Source organism: Thunnus thynnus, chromosome 23 (genome assembly GCF_963924715.1).
Source record: "Thunnus thynnus chromosome 23, fThuThy2.1, whole genome shotgun sequence".
Lineage (NCBI taxonomy): Eukaryota > Metazoa > Chordata > Actinopteri > Scombriformes > Scombridae > Thunnus > Thunnus thynnus.
Genome location: NC_089539.1, coordinates 2,002,332 through 2,029,422, shown reverse-complemented (window position 1 = coordinate 2,029,422; position 27,091 = coordinate 2,002,332). Strand labels below are relative to the sequence as shown.

Here is a 27,091-nt window from a genome sequence, read left to right as displayed (position 1 = left end):
CAGCTAAGGGGCGTTGTTCAGACAACCCCGTTTGCTGTGATATAATCACAATATATCACCGCCAGGAGTGACATATTACTTTTATAAAACAGTTACCAAATATTACAATATAGAAATTATAGACAATCCAATAAAAACAGTTTTTTTTAAGGTGCAGTGTGTAGAATTTAGTGTCATCTAGTGGAACGGACATCTAGTGGAACGTTGTGTTTTCATTAGCTTAGAATGAGCCCTTTATATCTACATAGGGAGCAGGTCCTCAAACAGGACAAACCAAACACTGGCTGTAGAGAGGGCCTTACATGTTTTTTGTGAGTTTCACGGCCACCATAGGTTCTTCTATAGACTTGGAAGGGCAGGGTAAGGGGAGGGGTATTCAGTTGGTTGCAATCAGCAACCTCACCGCTAAATGCCACTAAATTCTACACACTGGTCCTTAAAATAACCACATTACAAGAGTCATTTACAAGAAAGTAGTTCCCAGCTGCCTGCAGTTGCTATGCAATGTTAGTAAACTGCTAAACTGGCGTTCAAGCTGGTCGGCGATCTAATTTATTTTTATTATTTATTTCTAGTGGCTACTGGCTCATCTTCTTCTTCCATTCCTCCCCCTTTGTGAACAATGTGTGACGGAACAGGGCCTTCTCTCTCTCCATCTCCTGGTCTTTTTTCCTCCACCTCTCCTCTTTTTGAGCCAGCTCCTCTCTCAGGCTCACCTCCAGAGCATCATATGCTCTCTTCCACTGTTGGTCTCTCGGCTTCATCTCTTTTTCATTGCATGCCAGCAGGTCCAGGGCTTTGGTTCAAGCCCTCCTTTTTTTGGTGACCCTGCTAAGGAGGTTGTCCTTTTGTTTGAGCTACAGTGCTGTATTCTCCTCATTCAGTGCTGTAGTCTGCTCTCTCAGTGCTGTAGTCTGCTCTTTCAGTGCAGTAGTCTGCTCTCTCAGTGCTGTATTCTCTTCATTCAGTGCTGTAGTCTGCTCTCTCAGTGCTGAAGCCTGCTCTTTCAGTGCTGTGTTCTCCTCATTCAGTGCTGTAGTCTGCTCTCTCAGTGCTGAAGCCTTCTCTTTCAGTGCTGTGTTCTCCTCTTTCAGTGCTGTATGCTGCTCTTTCAGTGATTTCATTTCACCGATGGCTTTGTATAGGGCATCTCTGAGTCCCTGCGCAATTACATTGTGAGGGATCTGGTTAGAGTTCTGCCGCTATACTACAGCTGGCCTGCATGGATTTGAACTGTACATGGCAGCACCAACGTGTCCAAATGCCTGAAAGACAGGATACTCATAAAAACACAACCTTTATATTATAAAGACAGCACTACTTGGAGCTCCTGGTGCAATGTAACTAAGTACATTTTCTCAAGTACTGTGCTATTTGAGGTACTGTATTTTCAATTTCTGCCACTTTATATTCAATTCAACTCAATTTTATTTACAGTACTGTGCAAAAGTTTTAGGCACTAAAAGTAAAGTGAGAATGCTACAAAAAGATTGCTATAAATTGTTTTAATTTATCAATTAACTTCTTACAAAGTTGAGTAAACAGCAGAAACCTAAATTAAATCAATATTTGCTGTGAGCAGCTTTGCCTTTAAAACAGCAGCAGTTCTCCTTGGTACACTTTAACACAGTTTTTCATGGTAACTTGCAGGTAGGTTGTTGTAACCATCCTGGAGAAAGAATGTTCTTCTGTGGTTTTATTATTTAGGCCATCTCAGGTGCTTCTTCATGTAATCCCAGATTGACTCCATGATGTTGAGATCAGGGCTCTGTGGGGGCCATACCATTTGTTGCAGGACTCATCATTCTTCTTGTTGCTGAAAATAGTTCTTTATGACTCTAGCTGTATGCTTGGGGTCATTGTCATGTCATGAATAAATTTGGGACCGGTCAGACACCTTCCTGATGGTATTGCATAATGGATAAGAATCTAAACATCTAGGGTGCCTAAAACTTTTGCACAGTACTGTATATAGCGCCAAATCACAACAAGTCATCTCAGGGCACTTTTCACATAGAGCAGGTATAGACAGTACTCTTTAGTTTACAGAGACCCAACAATTCCCCCATGAGCAAGCACTTGGCGACAGCAGTAAGGAAAAACTCCCCTTTAACGGGAAGAAACCTCAAGCAGAACCAGGCTCTAGGTGGCGGCCATCTGCTTTGGCCATCGGTTGGGTTGAGAGAGAAAGAAAGAGAAGCATGATGACAACAGCAACAACAACAACAACAACAACAACAACAACAATAGATACTTGACTAGTAACAACAAACAGCAGCAACAGCTGGAAGAAGTCAAGTTAGTAACATGCAGTAATGGTATATGAATACATACCGATGGAGAGGAGGAGAGAGGAGCTCAGTGCATAATGGGAAGTTCCCTGGCAGTCAAGGTCTATAGCAGAATAACTAAGGGCTGATCCAAGGTAAGCTTGGTCGGCCCTAACTATAAGCTTTATCAAAAAGGAAAGTTTTAAGCCTTAAATGTAGAGAGGGTGTCTGCCCCCCGGACCGAATCTGGAGGATGGTTCCACAAGAGAGGAGCCTGATAGCTGAAGGCTCTGCCTCCCATTCTACTTTGGAGACCGTAGTAACCACAAGTAAGCCTGCATTCTGTGAGGGCAGTGTTCTAATGGGGTAATAGGGTACTATGAGCTCTTTAAGATATGATGGTGCCTGACCATCAAGAGCTTTGTAGGTGAGGAGAAGGATTTTAAATTCAATTCTGGATTTTACTGGAAGCCAATGCAGTACAGCTAAGATGGGAGAAATATGATCTCTTTTTCTCGTTTTTGTCAGTACATGTACAGCAGCATTCTGGACCAGTTGGAGAATCTTTAGATACTTGTTAGTACAGCCTGATAATAAGGAATTGCAACAATCCAGCCTGGAAGTAACAAATGCATAGACTATTTTTTCTGCATCTTTTTGAGAAAGGATGTGCCTGATTTTTGCAATATTACGTAAGTGAAAAAAGGCAGTCCTTGAAATTTGTTTTATGTGGGAGGACAAAGGACATATCCTGATCAAAAATAACTTCCAGATTCCTTACAGTGGTGCTGGAGGCCAGGGTAATGCCATCTAGAGTTGCTATATCATTAGATAATGTGTTTCTAAGGTGTTTAGGGCCAAGCACAATAACTTCAGTTTTGTCTGAGTTTAGTAGCAGAAAATTGCAGATCATCCAGGTCTTTATGTCCTTAAGGCATGCTTGGAGTTTAGTTAACTGATTGGTTTCATCTGGCTTCATTGATAAATATATTTGGGTATCATCTGCATAGCAATGAGTGTTTCAGAATAATGTTGGCCAAAGGAAGCATATGCAAGGTGAATAGTATTGGTCCAAGTACAGAACCTTGTGGAACTCTGTGTCAAACTTTTGCCTTCATGGAGGATTCATCATTAACATGTACAATCTGAAATTGATCTGATAAATAGGATTTAAACCAGCTTAATGCAGTTCCTTTAATGCCAAATAAATTTTCCAGTCTCTGTAATAGGATGTGATGATCAATTGTGTCAAAAGATCTAACAAGAAAAGTACAGAGAGAAGTCCTTTGTGCAATGCAGTCAGGAGGTAATTTCCCAGATAGCAAAATTGCTGTGGCCCATATCCGGCCCACACTCGACACTTGCATGTGGCCCACATACCGCATTAAATGATGGCACTTGGGCAGTCCGCTCCTGTTTGCCAGATCTGGGCCATAAGCAAACCGGGCTTGTTCAATAAGAATGAACTGTGGTCCAGATGTGGGCCAGATCTGGTTTATTTGTTTAATTTTTGATTTACATGTGGCATTGCTATGGTTTGCTTGTGGCCCGGATCTGGCAAACAGGGGTGGACTGCCCAAATGCCATCATTCCATGCGGTATGTGGGCCACATGAAAGTGTCGGGTGTGGGCCAGATATGGGCCACAGCAATTTTGCTATCTGGGCTGTGTCGTATATTTGCCAGAACTGGCCCAGATATGTTTAAGATAAACAGGCCACATTTGCTGCATCATATGTGGGCCATTTCAGGCTCACATTCAGATTAGCGAGTACCAATTTTGCCACATCTTTACCTAAAGTGGCCTGCTAATGTTCAGCAATATTTGGGCCATATTTACTATTTCAAATGTGGGCCACATTAGGCTCACAATATGATAGCCAGTGCTGACTGTGCCATACAATTGCCAAAAGTGGGCCAGATTTGTTGTATAGTATTTAGGCCATATTTGCCATATCATATGTCGGCCACTTTAGGTTCACATCAAGTCAAGCCAGTGCTTTCTACATAACAATAGTTTATTTGAGGACTTTCAGTCAGGATTTAGAGCGCATCATAGCACAGAGACAGCACTGGTGAAGGTCACAACCCAGATAGCATACGGAAGTGGGCCACTTCAGGCAATGATACAGCACTGCTGGCCTTCTTCTGGCCTGGACAAAATGGATGTGTGCCTGAAGTGGCCTACATGTAAAATAACAAATATGGCCCAAATATCCCAAAACAAATGTGAGCCAATTTTGGCAAAGGTGCAGTGCTCTCAGCGATGTCTAGACTGGATGTGACCCTAAAGTCGCCCATGTGATACATAATGAATATGGCCCAAATATCACAAAACAAATGTGGGCCACCTTTGGCAAAGATCTGGCCCAGTCGATAATCTTATCTTAAAACATACCGAGGCCAGTTCTGAAAAAGATACGGCACAGTAAGCACTGGCTTGACTTGATGTGAGCCTAAAGTGGCCAACATATGATATGGCAAATATGGCCTAAATACTATACAACAAATCCACTTTTGGCAATTGTATGGCACAGTCAGCACCGACTGTCATAGTGTGAGCCTAATGTGGCCCACATTTGAAATAGTAAATATGGCCCAAATATTGCTGAACATTAGCGGGCCACTTTAGGTGAAGATGTGGCACAATTGGTACTGGCTTATCTGAATGTGAGCCTGAAATGGCCCACATATGATGCAGCAAATGTGGCCTGTTTATCTTAAACATATCTAGGCGAGGTCTGGCAAATATACGACACAGCCCAGATGGCAAAACTGCTGTGGCCCATTTCTGGCCCACACCCGACACTTTCATGTGGGCCACATACCACATGGAATGATGGCACTTGGGCGGTCCGCTCCTGTTTGCCAGATCCGGGCCACAAGCAAACCATAGCAATGCCACATGTCAACCAAAAACTAAAAAAATAAACCAGATCTGGCCCATATCTGGACAACAGTTCATTTTTTGTCTGGCCCTTATCGGGCCCACATTCCATATCCTCTTCTGGCCCACATACCACATGGAATGATGGCACTTGGGCAATCTGCTCCTGTTTGCCAGACTGTTTGCCACAAGCAAACCATAGCAACGCCACACATAAACACATGCATCTCTGGTGGCTATTAGGGTAATCAATAATGTTGTTTAATGTGTTTATAACACATTAAATAAAGTCTGCATGTTTAAGCATATTTCAGCCTTGTCGCAATTACTGTGTGAAGTTTTCACCATAGGGTTTCAGAACATTAGAGAACATTATTTCCATTATGTTTTTTTATGTCTTCATTAATTGGGCATAAGACAAAAGTGGAAAGCCATTTAATTTCGAGAAATGATTGTCTGACTATATTTTGCAATAAAAGACAATAGAATAAGATTTCCCTGGAATCATGTTTATTTGTAGAATTAAGCTGCATTAGTCTCCAAGTGTTAGCCCAGTCTGTTGCAACATAAAAGTAGATTAAAAAAACTTAAAGGCAAAATCCAAATATTGAGAAAAAGTATTGTCCCCAGTATTGGGGATTAGATTAGGATTAGAGGATTAGAACCTGCCATCACTCTCAAACTGATTGACTGGTCTTAATACAGGGAGTAATGTTAAATAATAACTCAAAATTATTAAGTCTAAGTTAAAATTATTAAGTCTAAGTCTTTTCTGGTGCTACTAGAGATTTAATTGCATCAGTAATGTCTGTAAACACAGTCATAAAACTGATCATATTTCAAAAGTTATTAGTTGGGAAACACTGTACATTACAAGCACCTTAAGACTGTAAAATATTATACTTATTATAAAATTGTATAATACTTATAAATCAACAATGACTTAATGTTAGTGTTTCAAATTTTGTTACAGTGTAAACTGTTCCAAATGACAGTTTGAATTGACTTTTAGGATCTACTTTATGACCATGTCTCACATCCTCAGTAACAAGAAGATGGTGGTAACCTATCAAACAATTTGTTCAGCCAACAGTAATAACTTACTTATAATGCTGATAATGTATAATTTTAAAACTGCAGAAAAAACAAATTTTGAAGGCCTTCCCAATGTTGGAGCCCTGTTGGGTATGGAATTAATCTGCAGATACACGGTTCAATATGAATCTATGGATATCAGTCTTTGAGCCACAACAAAGGCCAAAATGTGGCCTGCAATAGATAAGGTAAGCCTTGTTTTAAGCCTAGTAGATTGCTGGAAATGCCTTTGGCTATGTCATAACGCATATCGTAAAATGGCAAGCATTACTGAAAAGACGAAAGTCTAAGCTTAACGATAGGCTCATAAGGAATCTTATCAATATTTATTTGAATTCACAACACAAGCCGCTCTTAACGTACTGAAATTTGGCACCGATTGATCTAACGTGGCAAAAAGGCATAATTGATTGTCCGTATCGGAAACAAGATTCCAAACTGAAGCAGTTGTCGATTTACTTGCGACCCCTACCGGCTGGTTAAGAGGAGTGAGGAGTCAATGGCAGTATAAAACAGAGCAGTCAATGGCGTTATAAAATAGTTTTTTCAAAAATTGTGAATCACCACAACCACAAGAGGTCCTTAAGCATACAATCATAAATTATGCACCAAAAATATTAATCTGATGTGTCCAGTAGTATGCGAGTAGCTGTGGACAGATATGCACACACACACACACACACACACACCCACACACACACAACCAAACGCATGATCCCCTCCAGGCTTACACCTGGCGGAGACAATAAAGCTACCGCCAGCCACCATCAAGGTTAGCTTAGCACAAAGACTGGAAATGGGAAAACAGTTAGCCTGTCCGAAGGTAACAAAATCTGCCTACTAACATCTCCAAAGTTCACTAATTAACATGTTACACCTCGTTTGTTTAGTCCATTCAAAAGCTCAAGCCAAAAAATGGAAACAGTATAGTTCTTCTTTGCTAACTCTTGGCAATAAAGTGAGCGTTTTTCCAAAAAATGTTGAATATTTCTAGCTTCATGATCTCTTTTTTTCACCTTGCTTTTGATCACTTCCACATTTGTTCCTGGTCCTTTCCATCCCTCTTTCATTTGGTATTAATCTGCTGAAATGTTGCTTTCTTCAGGTGTGATGAGTATGTGACCCAGCTGGATGAGATGCAAAGGCAGCTGGCTGCAGCTGAGGATGAGAAGAAGACGCTGAACTCCCTCCTGCGGATGGCCATCCAGCAGAAACTGGCCCTAACCCAGCGCCTGGAGGATTTGGCCTTTGATCAAGAGCAGACCCACCGGACCCGCGGGAGCAGGCTGACCCGCGGGAAGACCAGCACCCCCAAAGTAAGTCCCCCAGTCTCGGCTTCGGCCTCCAACCTTGCCCATGGCTCCACTTCAGCTTTGGCCCCCTGTAGCCTCCCCCCTCCCAGCCTTACTAGTCCTACGTCAATATTTTCTGATGATCCCTCTGTCCCCCTTAGCCCATCCATGGTCAGTGCAGCTGCTGCAGCTCTGGCCTCAGCTCTCACCTCCCCTACCAGACATATACCCCCTCGCAGTCCGTCATCATCAGCAGTCACCTCATCGGTTGGCCCTGTGGCGCCAGAGAGCCCCCCATCTCTGGAGGCCCCCTCCTCTTCCTCATCCCAGACCCCGCCTTCAACCCCTCTGAGGCTGGCTCACTCCCAGTGGACCCTGGGGGTGCGGACGTTTATGGTTGACTCCCAAAGTTTCAGTGTCAATATCTCTCCCGCTCTGCCCCGTAGCCCGGGACTCTCCAGGCACTACACCCCAGACTCTCAACCCTCTCCCCTGTCAACCTCTACCACCACCACCACCACCAGGTCTGCCCAGCCAGGATCTGGCCCCTCCTCTCCCTACCGTTCCCCTATTCTGGGACTCAGGCGCTCCCTGTGGAGCCCCTCACCCCGAACTCGGCCCCTGTCCAGCCTGACACGCTCCTCAGTCCTCCACACCCCTTCCTCATCCTCCCCTTACTCCTCCTCCCACTCTTCTTCCTCCTCCCACAGCTATTCATCTGCCTACTACAGCTCCTCTCCCGCTTTTACCCCCTCTAGCTCCTACCTCACCTCAGGCACCTCCACCTCCTACAGCCACTCCAGCCACTACACTCCCCTCTACCCCAGATACTACAGTTCCTACCGGCCCCGACACTGACAGCCTAAAACCTTTATTGTTCCACCAGGCTCCTTATTGACAATAAAACTGCAACTCCCATCATCCCTCTCTTTCCGTCACCTGAGAAAATGGGGGCTCACAGAGAGGAGGACAGAGTGGTTTCCTTTTTCCCATTTCCTGTTTTCCTGTGCCTAAGCTTTGGCCAATGGGTTCTGAATGTTCAGTGACTTTGCTCAGGGATTTGACATAAGGAGCACAAGCGGCCCCGCCTTGCTTTTATTCTGAGACTGCTGATTGGTCCAGGAGGACGTTAATAGAGACTTTTTAATGAGAGTTTTTAGCATTTAGGTTCTTCAGGTTGAGACCACACATGCATGAAGCGATTAAAACACAGAGGCATTCAGACATTGACTGGACACTTGGCGGACACTTTTCACAGGTACGAATGAGTGCCATGACACAATAAATACCCTCTATATTCAGTGTAATATCCACTGTGTTTTAAATGGTAGTGAGTCTCATATACTGTATACACGAACACTGTAAACCAAATATCTTTCAGCGCAAGGATTCTTCTTTGTTGATGAAATACTTGGATGCTTAAGGGATGAGTATGCTTCAAATGAACTAGGTCGTACAAAGTCTCATCCAAACATGTCTGAACGCAAAGGTGTTTATACCTGTTATGAATGGCCATGCTCTATGGCAGAGATAAAAGCCTGTCATCATAGACGGAGTTGAAGAAATGGGGATAACAGCACACATGTTCAGCATGCCTTCTCCTCAAAGGCATTCATTGCCCTAGTGACAGTAGAAGTTGTGAAGAACAAAAACAGAGATAGTCTGGAATCTTTTACACCTCCACATACCTGACCAATCTCTGCGTGAAGCTGGAATGCTTGTTGCATTGTCGGATACAAAAAAATTGGATTTTTTCAGTTCCTTCTTTGGAAAGGTATGAGGGGAGGGTATTTGAGATGTTGCTCGTCAATCCAACAGAGACTTGAAGCATACTGACCCCTTTATTGTTTCAGCTTTCACTCTCTAATCTTACACAAGACACACACAGCTTGTATGATGAGACAACCGTGGATGAGGAATGACTGACCAGTCACTGGTATGCATTGAATATTTTCTGTCATGGTGGGCCCTGCTTTCCAAAAGCAATCCATAAGTGCACCTCAGTGAGTAGTGTTCTTCATCTCTTGTCCAGGGTTGTTACCATCATCAGTTCAACCTTTAGCATATTTTGTTCATCTCTAGCACCACCCAGAGGTTGCCATGTACTCAGCTATGCATGTTCACATTTGGATGCTCTTATACTGCAGACTCCTTATCCTTCCACATGAAAAATTGACTTCACAGAGGTGCAGGCTTCATGGAAGGTTGTGACAAAGAAGAACGAATGAGAAGGAGGAAGGAAGGCGGAGAGCACTCAAACATGGCATATGACCAGTGTAGAATCAGCTGAATCCCATAGTAAAGTCATTGTACAAAGAAGTGATATGACTTAGAGTTAGCTCTGGGGTGTCTCTAAATAGTATGAAGTTGCTTTCTCTTCATTTCTCCTTATTTGGACCTGCCTCAAGTATATCAACTATTAAAGGCATAACTTAACGTAGGCATAACTTACATTAGAAAAATAGATTGACTATTAAAAAGAAATCCTCAACCAGCCAAAATTATCCAGCATATCACCTGTCAGTTGCTGTCCCTGATATAACAGGGTGACATAGTGAGTTGAGAGATTTTTTTTAACTGCAAGTGTCTTTGAGTGAGATACAAATCCCTACCAGCTATACTGGTTACAATTTCAAATATGAAATGAGCTGCTTTTTGAAGCAGGGTATGAATCTCACAATAATTTGAAAATTGATTCTTTTTGGTCATGCGCCACCATGCCAAATTCAGTTCTCATGCAACATAAGATCTCAACTCTTGCGGGCTATTTTTGCAGCCTAATTTTTGTAACATGTTTGGACATTGAACTAGACTGCTGTATGACTATTAGCTTACTAAAAGATGATCACTTCGCAGGGACACTGATAGTTTTGGGCGATTAAATCCTTTAATCAGTTTAAATCAGTATATATCTTTTTCTTAAAACTAATGAAAACAATTCAGCAGTTTTTTGAGATGAGTAACCATATCATGAAATTAGGAATTTACTCAACAAACCATGTGATCTGAAGTAAAGTAGAAAAACAACATGACTCAGTATCCTAATTTTCACTCACTAGCAGAAAGAGGAAGTGATTCAAGACCACTGTGACTCACCATCATTGCTGACTTCAGTTATACTGGTACAATAACAATGTAGCACCCTCTTGTGCCTCTGAAGCGATCTGCAGAGGTTTGTCCGGCAACACAGACTGAATGTATTCAGGTTATGTGAAGGCTTGTTCATGGCACTGCACCAAACTCAGGGAACATGACACACCTCATTCAACCTGGAATGAGTCAGTAACCAAAATCAGATTGACTATTAGCATCATGACATAGTTTTGACTGATAGAACAGATCACTTTGTTTAGACTGCACCTAATGTTAGAGTTAAGTTGAAATCAAAGTTAAAGGTACAGACTTAAAGTTTAAGAAATATGCTTGTTTTACATCTTACCTTAAGATGAGTATCAGTTTCAACTGGGTGTCCAGTTCAAAGACAGGTCTAGTGTGTGTGAAGTCTAGCTTAGCACAAACACTGCAAGCATGGAGAAACTGCTAGTTTATGCTGCATTCATGCAGTGTCAACAGAATGGGAGGAACGGGAAAACCTTAAGTTATTCCAACTATGGAGAGTTCACACATTATTCCAAAATAAGTTGTCTTGTAGTCACACTATATAAAACCCCAGCTATTTTTATTGTGTTCCACTTTTGAAGTGGTTTGTTAGCAAAGTTAATAGCTCCATTTTAATTCACTGGATTGATATTGGATTTTATTTAGATGCAACTGGCAATGATGGTGGCTTTGCAGCCATTTTGCTATCAGTTTGTAGTTCTATCTGTTAGGTGGGAGATATGGTAGCTGTCAGAATTCCTGATACATTTCACTTGTAATTACAACTTGGAGGCTTACATGATCAGTTCTTCCCTCTCAGAAGCTTATAATTACAATATGAATGATTCCGAGTTGGTCCGTAAAACTGAAAATACATCTTCCAGGAAGTGTTTATTTACCCGTTATATGTAGTTAAACAGCAAGCTAGTCCCAAATATATCCATACCTCTGTACTGGATTCACAATTGATGTTGATTATCTCATTTGATCTGAGCTGGCAGCAAATTTATTTCTTTACTTTTAACTTTTGGCTAACAGCGTATCTGAAATCCTACCAGTTCAGCACACATGATACCGTATTCCCTGTGTCTGTGTGTGCCTTACAGTACCTATTATACCTTCACAGTGTAGCCTAATAACAAGTACATGCTCTGGCTGATTGTCTTTGTCCGGACACAAAAGCTTTTTTTAATATGCTTTTCTTTCTTTTCCACACCTGCACCTCAGGCTATGAATGCTGGTTTTTATGTATTTGTTTTTGGCTTGGATTGCTTTCAGTGGGGTGAATAATGACTCAGCTATGCCAGATAGTATTTGTAACTGTCAGTAGATAAGTATCTTTTGTCTGGGGGCTGTCCAGAATACAGACTTGGCAAATATTGCCCTATATCCCCCTCAGCTGTTCCCCAAATGTACACTTTCCTTTTCCCCCTTTCCATCATTTGAACCTATAAACACCACTCTTCTTCTTTCCTTCTTTATCTACCAATGTAGACGATTTCACGGTTCTCTGTTGACTCTTGTCTTATACTGTAAATGGATGCACCCTCTTACCTACAACACAAACGTCTTTCACTATGCAACATGGGGCAAAAACTCATTTGACAGGCACCTTAATTTTCCAGATTTCTGATTGGCTCCTTTGAAAGCCATGATGGGCCCACATTTTCCCTTTATTTTTTCTGCTAAAGCTTTTGAAGCTCTATGGCTGTAGTCATATACTTTGATTTTAAAAGAGCAAATGGCATTTGACAAGAAAAGGTCTTACACACACAGTGTTGGGCTGGATGGTAATTCACTTTATGCCCCTCCCTGACTGTTCCTGCACTCATAGTCAGCTCTTTTTGAAGCCTGACCTTGAACTACAGATCACAAACTTTACTGCTGACCATTTTCTAAAATATGTCGCATGGTGTCAGGTTTTTGAATGTGTATTTACCTTTTAAGAAGTTGCTGGTTTCTATTAATTTCACACAGTGTGAAAATCAACATGCACTGACTTGAAACATGGTAGTACTGATGCATGCTCATGATACTACTTACCATGGACCTTCATCACTGTCATCTGGAACATGGACATTTCTGGTAAAAAAGTACAAACTTATTGGATGGTGGGCAATTTTCTTAACGTCATAACCTTTCTTGGTTAGATTAATATGATTTGCCCTCACAGAGAAAGGCGTCTTCCATTACAGTCAATATAAAACCAACTGTGCTCAGTGCTATCACTGGTGGCAGAATAAAATGGCACTCTCCCTTACATAGCTTCTGTTCAACAAGTGGAAAAAAATCAGAATTCAAATTAGATATTGATGTATTAGATATAGAAATTGATATTTTTTACATGGTTTGTATTACATTATTAAATTTATGTTTTCTTTTATCTTTGCCCCCAACTTTTTTTTTACTCCTTCCTTTACAAATTTTATGAGCCACTCAGTGACTGAAATGTCCATGTTCCAGGAGATAGTGATGCAGGATTGTGATATGTTGTATCATGGTCCTAGATCAGTCAGTTACATTGTTGCAGTGTAGTAATACAGTGAAGTTTGAGTTGATTTTTACACAATAGTGAAATGAATGTAACACAATTGTTTGAGAGGTCGGGCAAACCTTCAAAAATCTAAACTATGACAGTATAACTTAAGTATGATTTGGATTTTCACTTTTATGGTGCTATAATATATCTTCAGCCATGTGGAATTGGTTTGGGGCCAATGCTGTATTAAGAAGAACGTACTCGATATTTATTATGCGATATTCTCAAATCAGTGCATAGCTTAGTTTCTTGACTCAGTGTAGTCAGAGATACTGCATCAGAATCAGAGTTATTGTCTTTGAGGTGAGGCAAGAGTGGACTCAAATAGAACTAGGAGTATTAGAATCTTTGATGGGTGTAAGCTGTATTTTGGCTGAGGTAAAAGATGGAAACCAGTGTGACCTCCTCTCTGTGATACCCCCACTCTGCCTAAACACACACACACTGGACAAAAACACACACTGTACATGTCACCCAATTCGCCAACCATCATACCTCAAGCTCTATTGTGCTTAGTTTCAATTAGGTGAAAATTTAACTAACGGGAGAGGACCTGAAGTCTGTCAAATGTTGTTTTCTGCCCCATGGTATCCCTGAGATATTTATACTGGAGTACCAGTAGCCCAATTTAATCTGTATACTGCCCCAGAGTCTTGAATGTGGGTATTGGTGCACTAATATGGGCAGCCTTATTTAGGGTTTAGATGACCATGATACTGCTACACACAGGTGAAATACATAAAAAAGACAGGGTTAAAGGTAAGTACAAAGGGTATTTGTTCAGTCTGATACTGATGTACGTTCCCTACAATATTGTACTAATATCCATGCGCAGTTCACAGGTTTTTGGAATTCTTTTCCCAAAAATGTTCCATTGATAATTTTACTCATGTAGCCTGCTTATTTGGTGTTTAAGAATTCTTGAAGACATTCTTTAGTGTAGTAAGTGATTTATGAGTTTGTACTTACAATAATTCATTCTGACTGTGACTCTAAATTGTCATATTCTTATTTGGGTTTATTACAGTCAAATGGATGGAATTTTGCCATACAGACATTTCATAGAGCAACACAGTGCTGTTCTTATCATCTTATTATTTGTGTCCAACTTCAGTGGGCAGAGCCAATGAACAGTAATTTTTGTGAAAAAAGTGAAAAATTGGCAAAACTGATAAATGTAGCTATGGTTAAAACAGTTACTGACCATGGTAGTCAAATATTTTAGAAGTGCACTAGAACATTTAAATGACATCTACACTAATTGTACTTTGTACAGAAAGATAACATGCTATTATATGATTAATATCTACATACTGCATAAATCACATTAGCCCTTCAGGGAGACCCAAAAATAGGTACCCCAATGGCAAATAATAAACAAATAAGCAACTTTGATTGGAAAGTTTTGTCCTTCATTTTGAATACAGCATCCACTTTTGGCAATGGTAGTGGGATGATTCCAATGATGGTGGTGTTGGTTGTTGGTCTGTATGTCAGCAGGACAGTCCACCACTTTTGTCCAACCTAAATATCCTAGAGGATAAATGTTAATGACCTTGGTAATCGTTCATCTAGTGACACTGTGAGGTTGACATTTCAGAGTGAAATGTGTCTTGACAACTAATCAATGGATTGCAATGGAATTTGGTATGGACATTCATGTTCCCAACAGGGTGAACTATAAAAACTTGAGCAATTTTTCATTTAGTGCCAGCATCAGGTCAAAGTTTTGATTTGTCCTTCATGACCAAATATTTACAAAATTATCCTCTCAGCCTCAGCTGCACTTTGTGTTTGTGCTAAATAGCAAATGTTAGCACAATAACACACTAAACTAAAATGGAGAACTAGCATGTTGATGTTAGCATGTGGTTCAAAGCACCGCTGTGCCGTACAGCCTCCCAGAGCTGCTAGTGTGGCTATAAATTTTTAGTCTTGTTAAATACACATCAACAGAGTGACAATGAAGCACCCGAAGTACTGAAGAAAAATATGCTTAGGTCCCCCAGGCTAACATTGCATAAACTGTAGTTCTCCCCCTCTTTTATCCCATGTACTTTTTGCTGGACTTAAGTCTAGCATTGCTTAACCCAAAAAATGTCTCTGTGGCTCCACACACCATGTTCAAAAATAAAAACTAACCTAATTTCTGGCTCCAGAGCAGCTCTGCCCTCAAGAAATGTCTGTCTGACTAAAACTCCAGTCTGTTGTTACAGTATCACCTTGCAATACAAACCATATCACACAACACTAAGAATCTCAGTTTTGTTTTATTGTGGTCATACTTTCTTGGTCATACTGGGAGTTCTGCCCTAGCATACTGTAAGCAGCACCTCTGAGCTAAAACCCTGCTGTTCTAACATCCAGACTGTTAAATGTCATACCACTGAATGTGTCTGATGCCTGTTTACTTTCTGACCACTTTATATGCACGTGTACATACCAAGTATTTTAAAGCTTTAACTGTACAGTGTTATGTTAAAATATACTGTAAATATCTATGAATTAATACTTTGTGTGTTGTAATTTGTGATTGGGTCATCACTATCAATCTCCTCCATTCTTCTCCGACACTAGGAATATTTATTTCCACAATATAAACTCATATATTTAACCTATTCAGCCCTTCAATTCAAGCACTCAAACTTTAGAGAGAAAGAACATAACTTCACTCTCCTTTAAAATACAAAATCCAACCCAACCATAACCTTACAGATGTGTGGGTAAGTGTCAAGTCCTTGACTTTCCTCTTTTAAAAAAACTTTTATTAAGACAGTTTATATGTGTTCTATGTGTCCATCTAACAGCGTCAGTCTCTTGCAGATTGTCAGTAGCCTTCTGCCACAGTGCCGTTCCTCGTACCCTCCCCACAGCTGAGGGTCTGAGCCTCCTCAGCTCTTTTCACAGGTAATAGCAAAATCACAGTCACACCAACTACCAGTAGACTGCAGGGACAGATTTTCACTGCCCTGCAGTTGTAGAACCCATTCACTCAAATTTGAAAAAAAAAAGTCTTAGCTGTGAGACAGAGGACATGCTGAGTGCTTCCTTAAAAAGCAAAAGTTCCTGACTAATGAAAACTGTTAAAGGAATAATATTAGATAATATTGTAAAATATTAGACAACAGCAATAAGAGGCTGATATTAAGGTCACATTTGGTTACACTAAATGAGGTTAGGTTTAGGGGTTAGGGTTGACCATTCAAAAAGAGAAGAAAGCCAAGGTGGGCTACATATGGGATCTGTGCAAGCGATGTTATTCTGTTTTTCACCTGTTTTCTGTAAGCAATCGTCCTCAGTGTCAACTTACATTATGGACAACAAATGGAGCTTTTGGCTAAAACATCAGCACAGCAGCTATTTTATGTGTAAATAAAATTGCAAGGCATGGCGCATGACAAAAAAGTTAATAACATTTTATTATTATTTTCAATTTATCTCTACAGTAAATTTAATTGAAGTAAACATAGTCTGTGTCTGAAATCACTCCATATTTACTAGATTGATTTATTTGAGTGTTTAAATTCTGAGTGTGTAATTCCACAAAAGCTCTCCTTATTCTTTCCTTTGTCCTTTGCTCACTTGCTTTTCTCACAAGATAATGCACTGCATTTTATAGTTGTGAATGTTAACACTTTTGGACTGCATGGTCATAATATACTGGCTGTGAGTTTGGTATGTTCATGCTCTATGTGCCCTGAGAAAGGAGAGACTTTAAGTTGATTCAAGAGGTCTGTACTGTCGTGATTTTTTTTACCGCTTATGTCTAAACTATTGTGACATTTTTCATCAAAGGAGGAAGATTTAGGAAGATTTCCACATATTGATTACCCCTTCCTTCCGTTCATTAGGTAGTTAGATGGACCTCTATCAGTCTGAAGGAGCCACCTCCTCTGGCTAGAATAGAGTATATGACTGGATTCTTCTGATACATTTTAGGCCATATTAGCTTCTATCACCTAGCAACCTGAGCCACATGCATTTTTATTTGTGACATCTTAAGGTTTTTTTTTTACATTATTTATGTGACCTTCATTTGCATATAAATAAGTGTCCCTTGCATCCTGGCATTCAGCTAGAAAAGCTAAACAAATCTATTTGGTTATTTGTATATTTTTTGTAACTTTAGATGTCTCACACAGCACATGATATGTATAATGTTGCTATGGTTGCTATAAAGCTGTAAAGAGGTTGTGTACCTGTAAGGTAATTATTTCAAAGGAATGTGATATGTTCACAAGACACAAAAGTGTTTTAGATGATTACCTTCACATTTATTCTCACATATTTTTTGCGTGTAGAGCAGGGTGACAAATTAAAGGAAAAACTGGTACAGGTCTGAATGCTTGACCCCTACAGTGAGGGGATATGGTGGCTCTGTTATGCTGTGGGGAGCATTTCGCTGGCATGGTTTGGGTCCACTTGTCCCCTTAGAGGGAAGGATCACTGCTAATCAAAAGTTGTTCTGAGTCATCACCTTTATCCTGCAATGAAACATTTCTATCCTGATGGGAGTGGTCTCTTCTAGGATGACAATACCCCCATCCATAGGGCACGAGGAGTCACTGAATGGTTTGATGAGTATGAAAATGATGTGAATCATTTGCTATGGCCTTCACAGTCACCAGATCTCAACCCAATTGAACACCTATGGGAGATATTGGACTGACGTGTTAGACAGCGTTCTCTACCACCATCATCAAAACACCAAGTGAGGGAATATGTTTTTGAAGAATAGTGTTCATCCCTCCAGAAGATATCAGAGACTTCATATTTCATCATAGGATAAAGGTGATGACTTAGAACAACTTTGTATTGATTAGCAGTGACCTTTCCCTCTAAGGGGACAAGTGAACCCAAACCATGCCAGCAAAATGCCCCCAAAAGCATAACAGAGCCACCAGATCCCCTCACTGTAGGGGTCAAGCATTCAGACCTATACTAGCTTTTCCTTTAATTTGCCACGCATCTGTATCTGAATTATTGTCTATGTAAAATCACTGGACACCTAAGCATCACCTTGTATCTCAACTTTAGTTTCTACTTGCTCTCTTGTTCTCTGCAGCAGTGCATCGACCCCTCTTGGATCACTGACCCTCAGTCTGCTCAGCAGATGCCCGCCGTGTGTGCCTCCTGCCTGGATTTCTCTGTCCACTCTGGGACACAACACAATCCCTGACCCGTGACCATTGACACTGAAGACTCACCCACTAGAAAACTGTCCCACAATGCCTCTACAGGGAGTGCCTGGCTCACATTTACATTGCTTTGGAGAAGCAAAAGTGATACTGTGACACTTGCTACTGCCAGCAGAGCCACACGAACCTCCTGACACAGTCATTGCCAGAACTACCCATACAGTACCTGTTTATCCATGTATTAATCCAGTCATTCTGACTCATCAAAATCATCCTCTATTCATGTCACCCACAGTGGTTATTGTGTGTGTACGTGTAAACATTTGGTTGAAGAGTCCTAAAATGTGTATCATGAGTGTATCACAAACAGTATTGCACCATACAAGTATGTTAATTCTAGTGTGTATTTCATATGCATGTGCAGCTAGGTTTTAGATTTGGATGCTGTTGACAATAATGCTGGGATTATTTCACATGCTCTTTTCCTGCTCACTGATTTAATGCTTCTTCTCTTCAGACTTTCACCAAAAATTCACATAAACCTTATCTGTATTTTTGTGATTGTGTATCCTCCATGAAAAATTGAACTAATTTAGACAATGGGCAGATGCGGTTTCAGCAGTTCATAATTTGCATATATGTAAGAAATCAAACAGCCATTTAAAGAGCAACTCCACATTGGATGTTGTACTTAGGAAAAGCATTGGTGCACTGATCTTTGTGGATTGAAAGGTTAAAGTCTGTTGAATCTCTGATCATATCATTACACATGTCAGGGTCATGTATGGTCTGTTGTACTTGTGACCAAACCCAGCTATGATGTTTCTTTATGCTATCGAGGTCCAGTTCCACAGTTGACGTCATGGGTAGAAAACTCACTTTTCTCTTCCCTGCTATGGTATTGAAGTGAATGGATACTGACTGCTGAGGTAGCTGCTGTACAGTAGATTCACCTGGGTTAGTCTTATCAAAGATGTTTTTCACCAGCTAGTCACAGGTTGCAGTCAGTATTAGTGCATTTACATTTTAGCAGGGCCAAGAATAATGTTTTTTTTCTGCCAAGTTTTATGTCAAAGTCTGCTTCCCCATCGAGTTGTGTTTCCTCTTAACCTGAACCTTAATGTTGAATTCAGGTGTAATTCCCATATTTACAGCTGTATCTCTCTGGCTTTTTAGAGCTCAGCTGAGACAAGTTTTCAGAGGGTGGAAATTGGCCACCAACAACCAAACAAAGATGGAGCCAGTGTATTACTTTAATATGGCATATGGCGTTAGATGGTGATGTCACTACAAGACCTCAATAGCACAATAGTAGGCTACCTGCATTACACAGGGTGTGGCAAAGAATGCAGTAACTGCTAGATGACAGAGCAAGCAGAAATATTAGACTGCAGTTACTTTTTATGTTGATTCAACATTTTTTCAAGGTCATCTGTAGCACAGTGAGTTTTAATCAACTGTGCATTCTGTGGAGCTACTGTTAGATTACTCTTTGAGAACATTAGGGGTCCTATTGCCTTGCCAGTGCAGGGCACGAAGCACAGTGTCACACTGGCAAACTGGTCTCTTCCTGGTAGGCACTGAGGTTATTCATTTGACCCACTGGTTTGATAACCAGATGGTTTACACAGAACCATCTGAGAAGTCTTCCTTAGAAACTGTTTGGAAAAGGGCAAGCATTTTCAAAAAATACTTGGCAGGTGATTGGATGAGCCATCTGTCTATCACCACCTATCATCGCGTCTCGCTGTTGTCACACCTAAACCAGGCCTTAGCTGCCAGTAGTTCTAGGACACTGATGAGAGTTCAGCCACAAGTGCATAACTTGAAGACTGACAAGATGGATTCTTGCATGCTCTTGTGAATCCAGCTGCCTCACAAGGTAACCAGTTTGGTATCTCGGTGACTCAGTGGGAGGGGAGGTGCAGTAGAGGGTGTAGCGATGCCAATCCAGAGCACTGCTATCTTGGTGCCAAGAATGAGTGAGTCTTGCACCATCCTGCTCTGATCAATTAGATTTGACTGTTTGACAGCTCCAAAATAACTGCTGACAGTTTGCTTGTTTAAACTTCATATTGCGACATACATGTGATCCTGGAAATAAATTAGGATTTTTAAAATAACAAACATTTTAAATTTAACCTGAATAATCTATCACATGTTGCTCGTCTCAGCCACTTTGGCCCGACCTATTGATTTGCTTTAGAAACTGTACAGAACAATTAATCATAGCAGGTAGTTTTGATGTAGACATAAGTGCGGACATTTCTGTGGTTATTTTGCAACAGTGTGGTGCTGGTTGCACCTGATTGAGTTATTAGGGGACAGAGTTTTATTTCAACTACACTTTATCATGGGACTGCGTGAACTGTTTTCAATATGTCAGTATCTAACACACCTGTTGATTTGCATTAGACATTGTAGAGAATATTGAATCATAACTGACAGGTTTGCAACAGTCTGAGACTGCAAATGGAGCAAATATCTGCCACCTTCAGATGGCTGTGAAGAGAATGAGCAGAGTAAAGGAAAGGCTGTCAGTATAGGATGCTAGCTGCTGTTGATGACAGATGCTTTTAAGAATCACTCAAGTCTCAAAGTCATTGATGCTATAAACATTATAAAATTTCATTTTTTGTGTGTGATCACGTGTCAGCTGGTTAGAGAACACGAGTCACCAGGATACCAAACCAACCAGTGGAGTCACCTCAGTGCACCTCAGGAAAATACGCACCTGTGCCGACACCATTATAGAGCCTGCAGACTTAAAAAGAAAAAGAAAAGGCAGCAACTGAAAAGAGACACAACTGCATTGTGTTTTCAGGAAGTTTTTTTTTTTAACCCAACTGTAAAATCATTACACCACTCATTCATATGTTTTGTTCCTTTTACATTTATTATTCCTACACATCCAATCCTTCCCTTCAGATGATAAATCCCCAATAGAATATTAAGCACAAACTGGAGCAATGCATTCCAAAAACCTATGTGTGACTGTGACTGTTGCATCATATCAAACACTGCAGAAACATACAAGTCTTCTTGTTTTAGTGGACCATGCTTGGATGTAAACTGGTTCAGTCCACTGGTCCAGATGCCAGAGGCCTCTGTGCTGTTTTGCAGTAAAGTGGGACTTTCTTATCCATCCACGAACGCTGATTCACTTGCTCAACTGCCAAAGCTGAAGCCAAGAGGACCCAAACGGATATGAGCTGGACTTTTTGAGTTTTTACTTAGTAGTGTAGGGGAGAACAATAACTTGCAATTGCATCATTGAACTTTACTTAAACTAAAGCTCTTAGAAAACTAAACCCCTCAGGTTCAGGGTTTTTTCTAGGTTGGACTTTTTAAGCTCTGATCAGACTCTGATGATGAGTGAATTCCTGCACAGAACAGTCATAATGAGAGGGCTTATCTCACCTCAGTCCTGCAAGTTTTCTCGCTTTAGGTCGAACTGTCTCATCATCTCTGAGGACACGAATGGAGGCTTTTTACAGCAGCCTGAAACTGCAACACTGAGGTAAAGAGTAAAAATGGTTAATAATGATTTCACATGACTGTACCACATTGTCAGGATGTTATTATTTACTTGATACAAAATGGCAAAATGTGAAGAAGAGATGACTCATTAATAAGCAATATTGTTGCAATATGTTTGTGTCAGAAATTTTTGCTCTAATAGTCTCCCTTTCAAATCTGAAATAAACTACTCATACTTGTGTTTGCTTTTTCTTGTCTACCTGTTGTATCCATAGAAGAAAAACATGATGTTGCATGTTGGTGATGTCATTGGTTTTGAAGGATGAAATAAGATTTAAAAAGTGGAAAGATGACTTAAAAGGGATTGAAATTAAAGTTGGATAAAAGTACAGATATGACCTGTAGTTAACTGAAAGGGGTTGGACTTCCAGTTGAAGTGTAAGCTCTCAAAGAGTGTTAAGAGTTGAGTGTCTGTAAGAAAGAATAACTGATTCCTCAAAGGTCCATGTATGCATTTGTGTAAACAAAGTGAGGTCCCCTCTTTGATGGATAGACATCAGTCAGGGTTGCAGGCCTGCTCTTGGCAATTAAAAACATAAAAAAATGCATATTTGCAGTTACATCATGAAAAAAGACCTTTAAAGAAAATGTTCAATTTGATTTTTGTTTCTTCAAAATGACCAGAAACCAGAAAGGTAGGAATATACATGTGTGTGTGCGTGCATGTGTGTGTGAAAGATAGAGAGAGAGACAGTGACAACATCTAATATTGTGTAGTTCTGAATTGTGAATGAAACCTGAAGCAGCTGAAGGTCTGAAATGATTGACATTTAAAATGGGAAGAGAGAGGTGTCAACTGACAAAAAGCAATGGAGTGTAATCAGCCAATCTAAACCAGCTGTGTGATGAAACCAAAAAAATCTGTCAGTCACATAGCAGTAATTTTGAAAACCAGACTGAACAAACAGTTCAGTATATATGTATAAGTATATATGCATGTGAGACAGAGGGTGGTTTGAATTGTGGATGAAGGGAGAGAGAGAGAGAGAGAGAGAGAGGTCTCACATTTTTTTAATAAATTGTGTATGAAAGTGAAACTTCTGGAAGTAGCAAGGTCTGAATACATAACATTTTATTTGAAGCAGAACATGGGAAGAGGATCAGTGGACGTCATGTGACACACTCTAAGCAGCGCATGGTCTTCTCATATAATCTCTAATAATCTTGTTTTTAATTTGACAAGTTTACATTATTAATTTCTAGTTGACATTGTGGGTGTATGTGATGTGTTATTGTGTGTAGATTTGTATTTTATATAATGTGTTCTGTGTGTTTTTTGCTTTGTACTGTTTGTTATTGTGCTGTTATATGTTTTATTTGTAAGGGACTGCAGATGAAAATTAGCTTGAAGCTAACTCTGGTGCAGTACATCAAATGTTAACATCTATGTTTAAAACTGTACATTGTCCCAATAAATACAATACTACTACACTCCCATTATAAAGTCAGAAAAGGAATGAAAAAAAAGCATAAAACTTAAACTGTGATAATTGAAAAACTGTAAAAGATATGTCAAAAAGTTAAATGCAAGTTTAATAGTTCAAAGTCTCATGACCTGTTTAAAGTTTAAATGAAGTCTGTAGCTGATAATCTGCTGAAGTAGTAGAACTTGAAAGTGTAGTAGGTTTGAAGAGTGAATATTTCTCCTATTCACTGCCATTATATAGAAATGATGAAAAAAAACATAATATTTTGAAAGGTATTAGAGGTAGAAAATAGTCGAATGGAAGCAATAGCGTCCTCAAAGAGCTGAACATTCCAACATTTGAATGGTTTCTGTAGTACAAACTATGCAGGAGAAGAGGTCCAAAAAATGTACAGAAAAAAATGGTTGCTGTGCAACAGCAGTCACACAATAAAGACTGCAGATAGAACAGATCTATAGTTTAAAGCCTTCAGATGGCTTCAAGAGAGTCAGCAGAGTGAAGGAAAGCTGTCAGTGTAGGATGCAAACTGTTGTGTTTGACAGATGCTGGTAAGAATCACTCATTAATCTTCATCCAGTCTCACAGGCATTACATAACCACAAACACAAATCATTTCTTTCCATATTATCACCTGTCAGCTAGTTGAAGATTGTAGAATGAAAGTGATTAGGAAATATCATTGCAACTATTCTGATTGGGGTGGTGCTGGAAGAAAGGCCAGAATCCTCATCAACATGTTCTTTTGTGTTTCTTTATGTTGCAGGGCAAAGTTTTTTTCTTTTCTTTTTTTTAAATTTGACATACTGTTTGTGTCAATGTGGTGAAGATCATTTTTTTCTTACGTTGCAGTGCGCTGACCTCTTCATGATAATTTTTCACATATTTTTGTCGTAATGAGAAGAAATTATGAATGTATTTTCTATGTGATGTGTGGATGAATTAGCAGGTAACCTCGAGTTTGTAGGTCCAATTTTCTGGAATTCCTTGATAGTTATGAATAGTCCATATGAATGATGGATAGTTTAGTGGCTATGGTTCTGCATCTTTACCTTTCTCCATCTTTTTCATTCTTTTCCTGATCATGTCCAGTTGTGGAGATGGTCCCAAACACAGCTGGTAGACTGACTAAGAAGTCCCAAGTTTCAGTGGCTCCGTGCGTTTGTGAGGTATTTTTTTAACCACTAGAGGGCGCAAATGTATAAGAATCAGTGACTTATTACAGCAGACGTAAAGGTGGAGTCCAAAACTCCCCACACTTTCCAACATTTCTTGTTCCTGCAGTTTGTTTTTTTCTTCCAATTCCATTGTTTTAACCAGATAAGGTGGACTACCCAACACCATCCATAGAGTCAGAGGTGAAGCTGGTATAGATTTAATCATTGCTATCAACTTTTATTATTCAACAACCTCAAAAAATCAGAACACTGTATGTCCAAAACCAAATATATGGTACATTCTGGACCATGAGCAACTGTAGAGAGGGCCTCAACTGCAAGTATAACACCTGTTTCTAATGAGGGGGCGAAGAGGAGGAGTTATTTCCCCTTCATGCTGCATTTTGGGACCATTTTTTTAATATCAGGCTTCACCTAAGGATGATATAAAATAAGTAAATAGGCTGTCTCTATATTTAAATATGAGCCAGTTCTGTTGCGTCTTCAGCTCACCGTGTACAAGTGATTTACGACAAGTTGAATCTGACATGTAACACTTGTACAAGTGAACCTCACACACACACAAAAAGAGTTTAGGACAAAAATACGAAAATGTTCCTGCATGAGGCCCATTATCTTCAAATCAGTTTTTCTCCAGCAGTGTGGCAGAGTGTGAGTGTGGACGCTGATGGCACAAAATAAAAGGCTGACTGGGAAAATAGGTTTTCAAGTCATTTAAATGACAGAGGCATTGTCACAGGCCTAAAAATTAAGTTGCATCCTGCACTTTTTGCACTTGACTGACTTGACTTGATTGTGCCACCTCACAGTAACATGTCTTCTTATCCTGTGATCAGAGTGTCACAGATGTTTTCATATTAACCCCGTGAGAAACCATAACCACCTATATTACTTCTTGTCCACTCGATGTTATGAGTAGTTCTTTGCATGCTTACACATAGAGGGCAGATTCTGAGTGACATGCACCATCAAATTATTCACCTCTGAAACAGTTTATTACCCATTAGCTGTTACTAATGCAACCACTATTCTTCCTGGGGTCCATAAAAAATACTACAACACTTTCATGTGATTATGTAAAACCAAAGTAAGTAGCACATATATATGTATATTCAAATGCATGTACATATAAAACAGGGAATAAAATAAACTGTTCTCACACACTCAGTAAATTCCTGCTGGGACACTCTTACAGCTGAGTGTCTGAATTGTTATTTCATCATGTTGGGATGTTATACAGTCAGTGCTGGAGTGTGTGTGTGTGTGTGTGAAGTGATTAGTGATGCAGAGCTGCTCTCCATCCCTGTTGTTTGTTCTCTTATCAGAGACTCTGTGGACTCTGACACTGGAGGGCTTTTTCAGAAGACAAGCAGCAGGGTTATTACTTCTCACTTGAAGAGAGAACTTTGATGAAACTCTGCAATGAATAATGATGTCAATGAAACTATAAAACACATTGCGTGTGAACTGAAAGTGGCTTGGGACTTTCCCAATCATTCATTCGTACATACATATGTATGTGTTACTCTCACATATACATATTCACATTGCCACATACAGTATTTATGTGTAATTAAGTTTCACATACATGTATTTTCACTTTTGTATCCATACACTCTTCTCTCATGGTCTAACAGGTCTTGTGTCTGCTCCCTTTTAAACAGCGTTTCAGTATGTGCACATCACTGTATTTTCATGTACATTTGGACTGAGGTTGTTATTCATGGTTGGGAAATGTTGATGCTACAGCAATAATACAATAATATTTTACACAACAGTGTGCTTCCAACTTTGAGTGAACAGTTTGTATTTATCCCTTTCCTGATTCACATGACAATGCCTCCATTCACAAAGCAAGCTCCCTAAAGAAATGTTCCTCCCAGTGACTGGCCTGAACAGAGTCCTGACCCCAACACTGACTGTGAGCCTCATCTTATCACCCAACATCAGTGTTGGACCTCACTAATGCTCTTGTGGCTGAATGGGAGCAAATCCCTAAAGCCAGGTCCCAACATCTGCTGGAAATCCTGAAACCAGGAGAATGAGGCTGTTGTAACAGCACATTAATGCATCAATGATTTTGGAACTGGATAACACATATAGGTGAAATGTTTTGTTTTTTTTTCTTCTGGGACAAACATTGACAGAGAGTAAAGAACAATCCTTGGCTACCCAACAACGGCTTCCAGTTTTTGTGGTGGATACCTCTTGTTTTATATATATTTTAACTTTACCCCAAGTGATTCTAAACTTTCAAAAGCCTGTGTTGGAAATGTCACTAAATGAAGCGTCGATACAGCAGCATGTGTGAAAAGCAGAGTGGAGGTAAAGAAATTACATTTATCAGATGTTATTTACCTCCAGTATCGATTCCTCTTTGCGGTGCAGGGGTGTGTTCTGTGCGTGTGTGTGTGTGTGCGTGCGTGTGTGTTCAGACACAGTCAAGGGAATGCTGCAGTGTGTGTGTCCTGTGAAGCCCAATTAAAATGAAATATAATAAAGGAACTAGCTTCAGTGCCAAAACCTCCATCCTGTTTGGCTCTTTGGCCTGTTTGCAACAGAAAAGAAAAGCAACTGGCCACTGAGCAGTGAGATGGACAAACAGCTTTTAGCTTCTAGCTTTGTGTGTG

At 40.1% G+C, this 27,091-nt stretch overlaps 1 protein-coding gene across 1 annotated transcript in view; it reads left to right on the top strand.

The window, feature by feature from the left end:
• The window catches only part of LOC137175843 (protein bicaudal D homolog 1-like), a 64,368-nt gene extending 42,329 nt beyond the window's left edge, over positions 1-22,039 (top strand). Inside the window, exons 11-12 of the mRNA XM_067581753.1 lie at positions 7,357-16,088; positions 18,247-22,039. Coding sequence (XP_067437854.1) covers positions 7,357-8,401 — 1,045 coding nt within the window. The 3' untranslated portion in view covers positions 8,402-16,088; positions 18,247-22,039. The remainder of the gene's footprint in view (positions 1-7,356; positions 16,089-18,246) is intronic.
• The last annotated feature ends 5,052 nt before the right edge of the window (positions 22,040-27,091 follow it).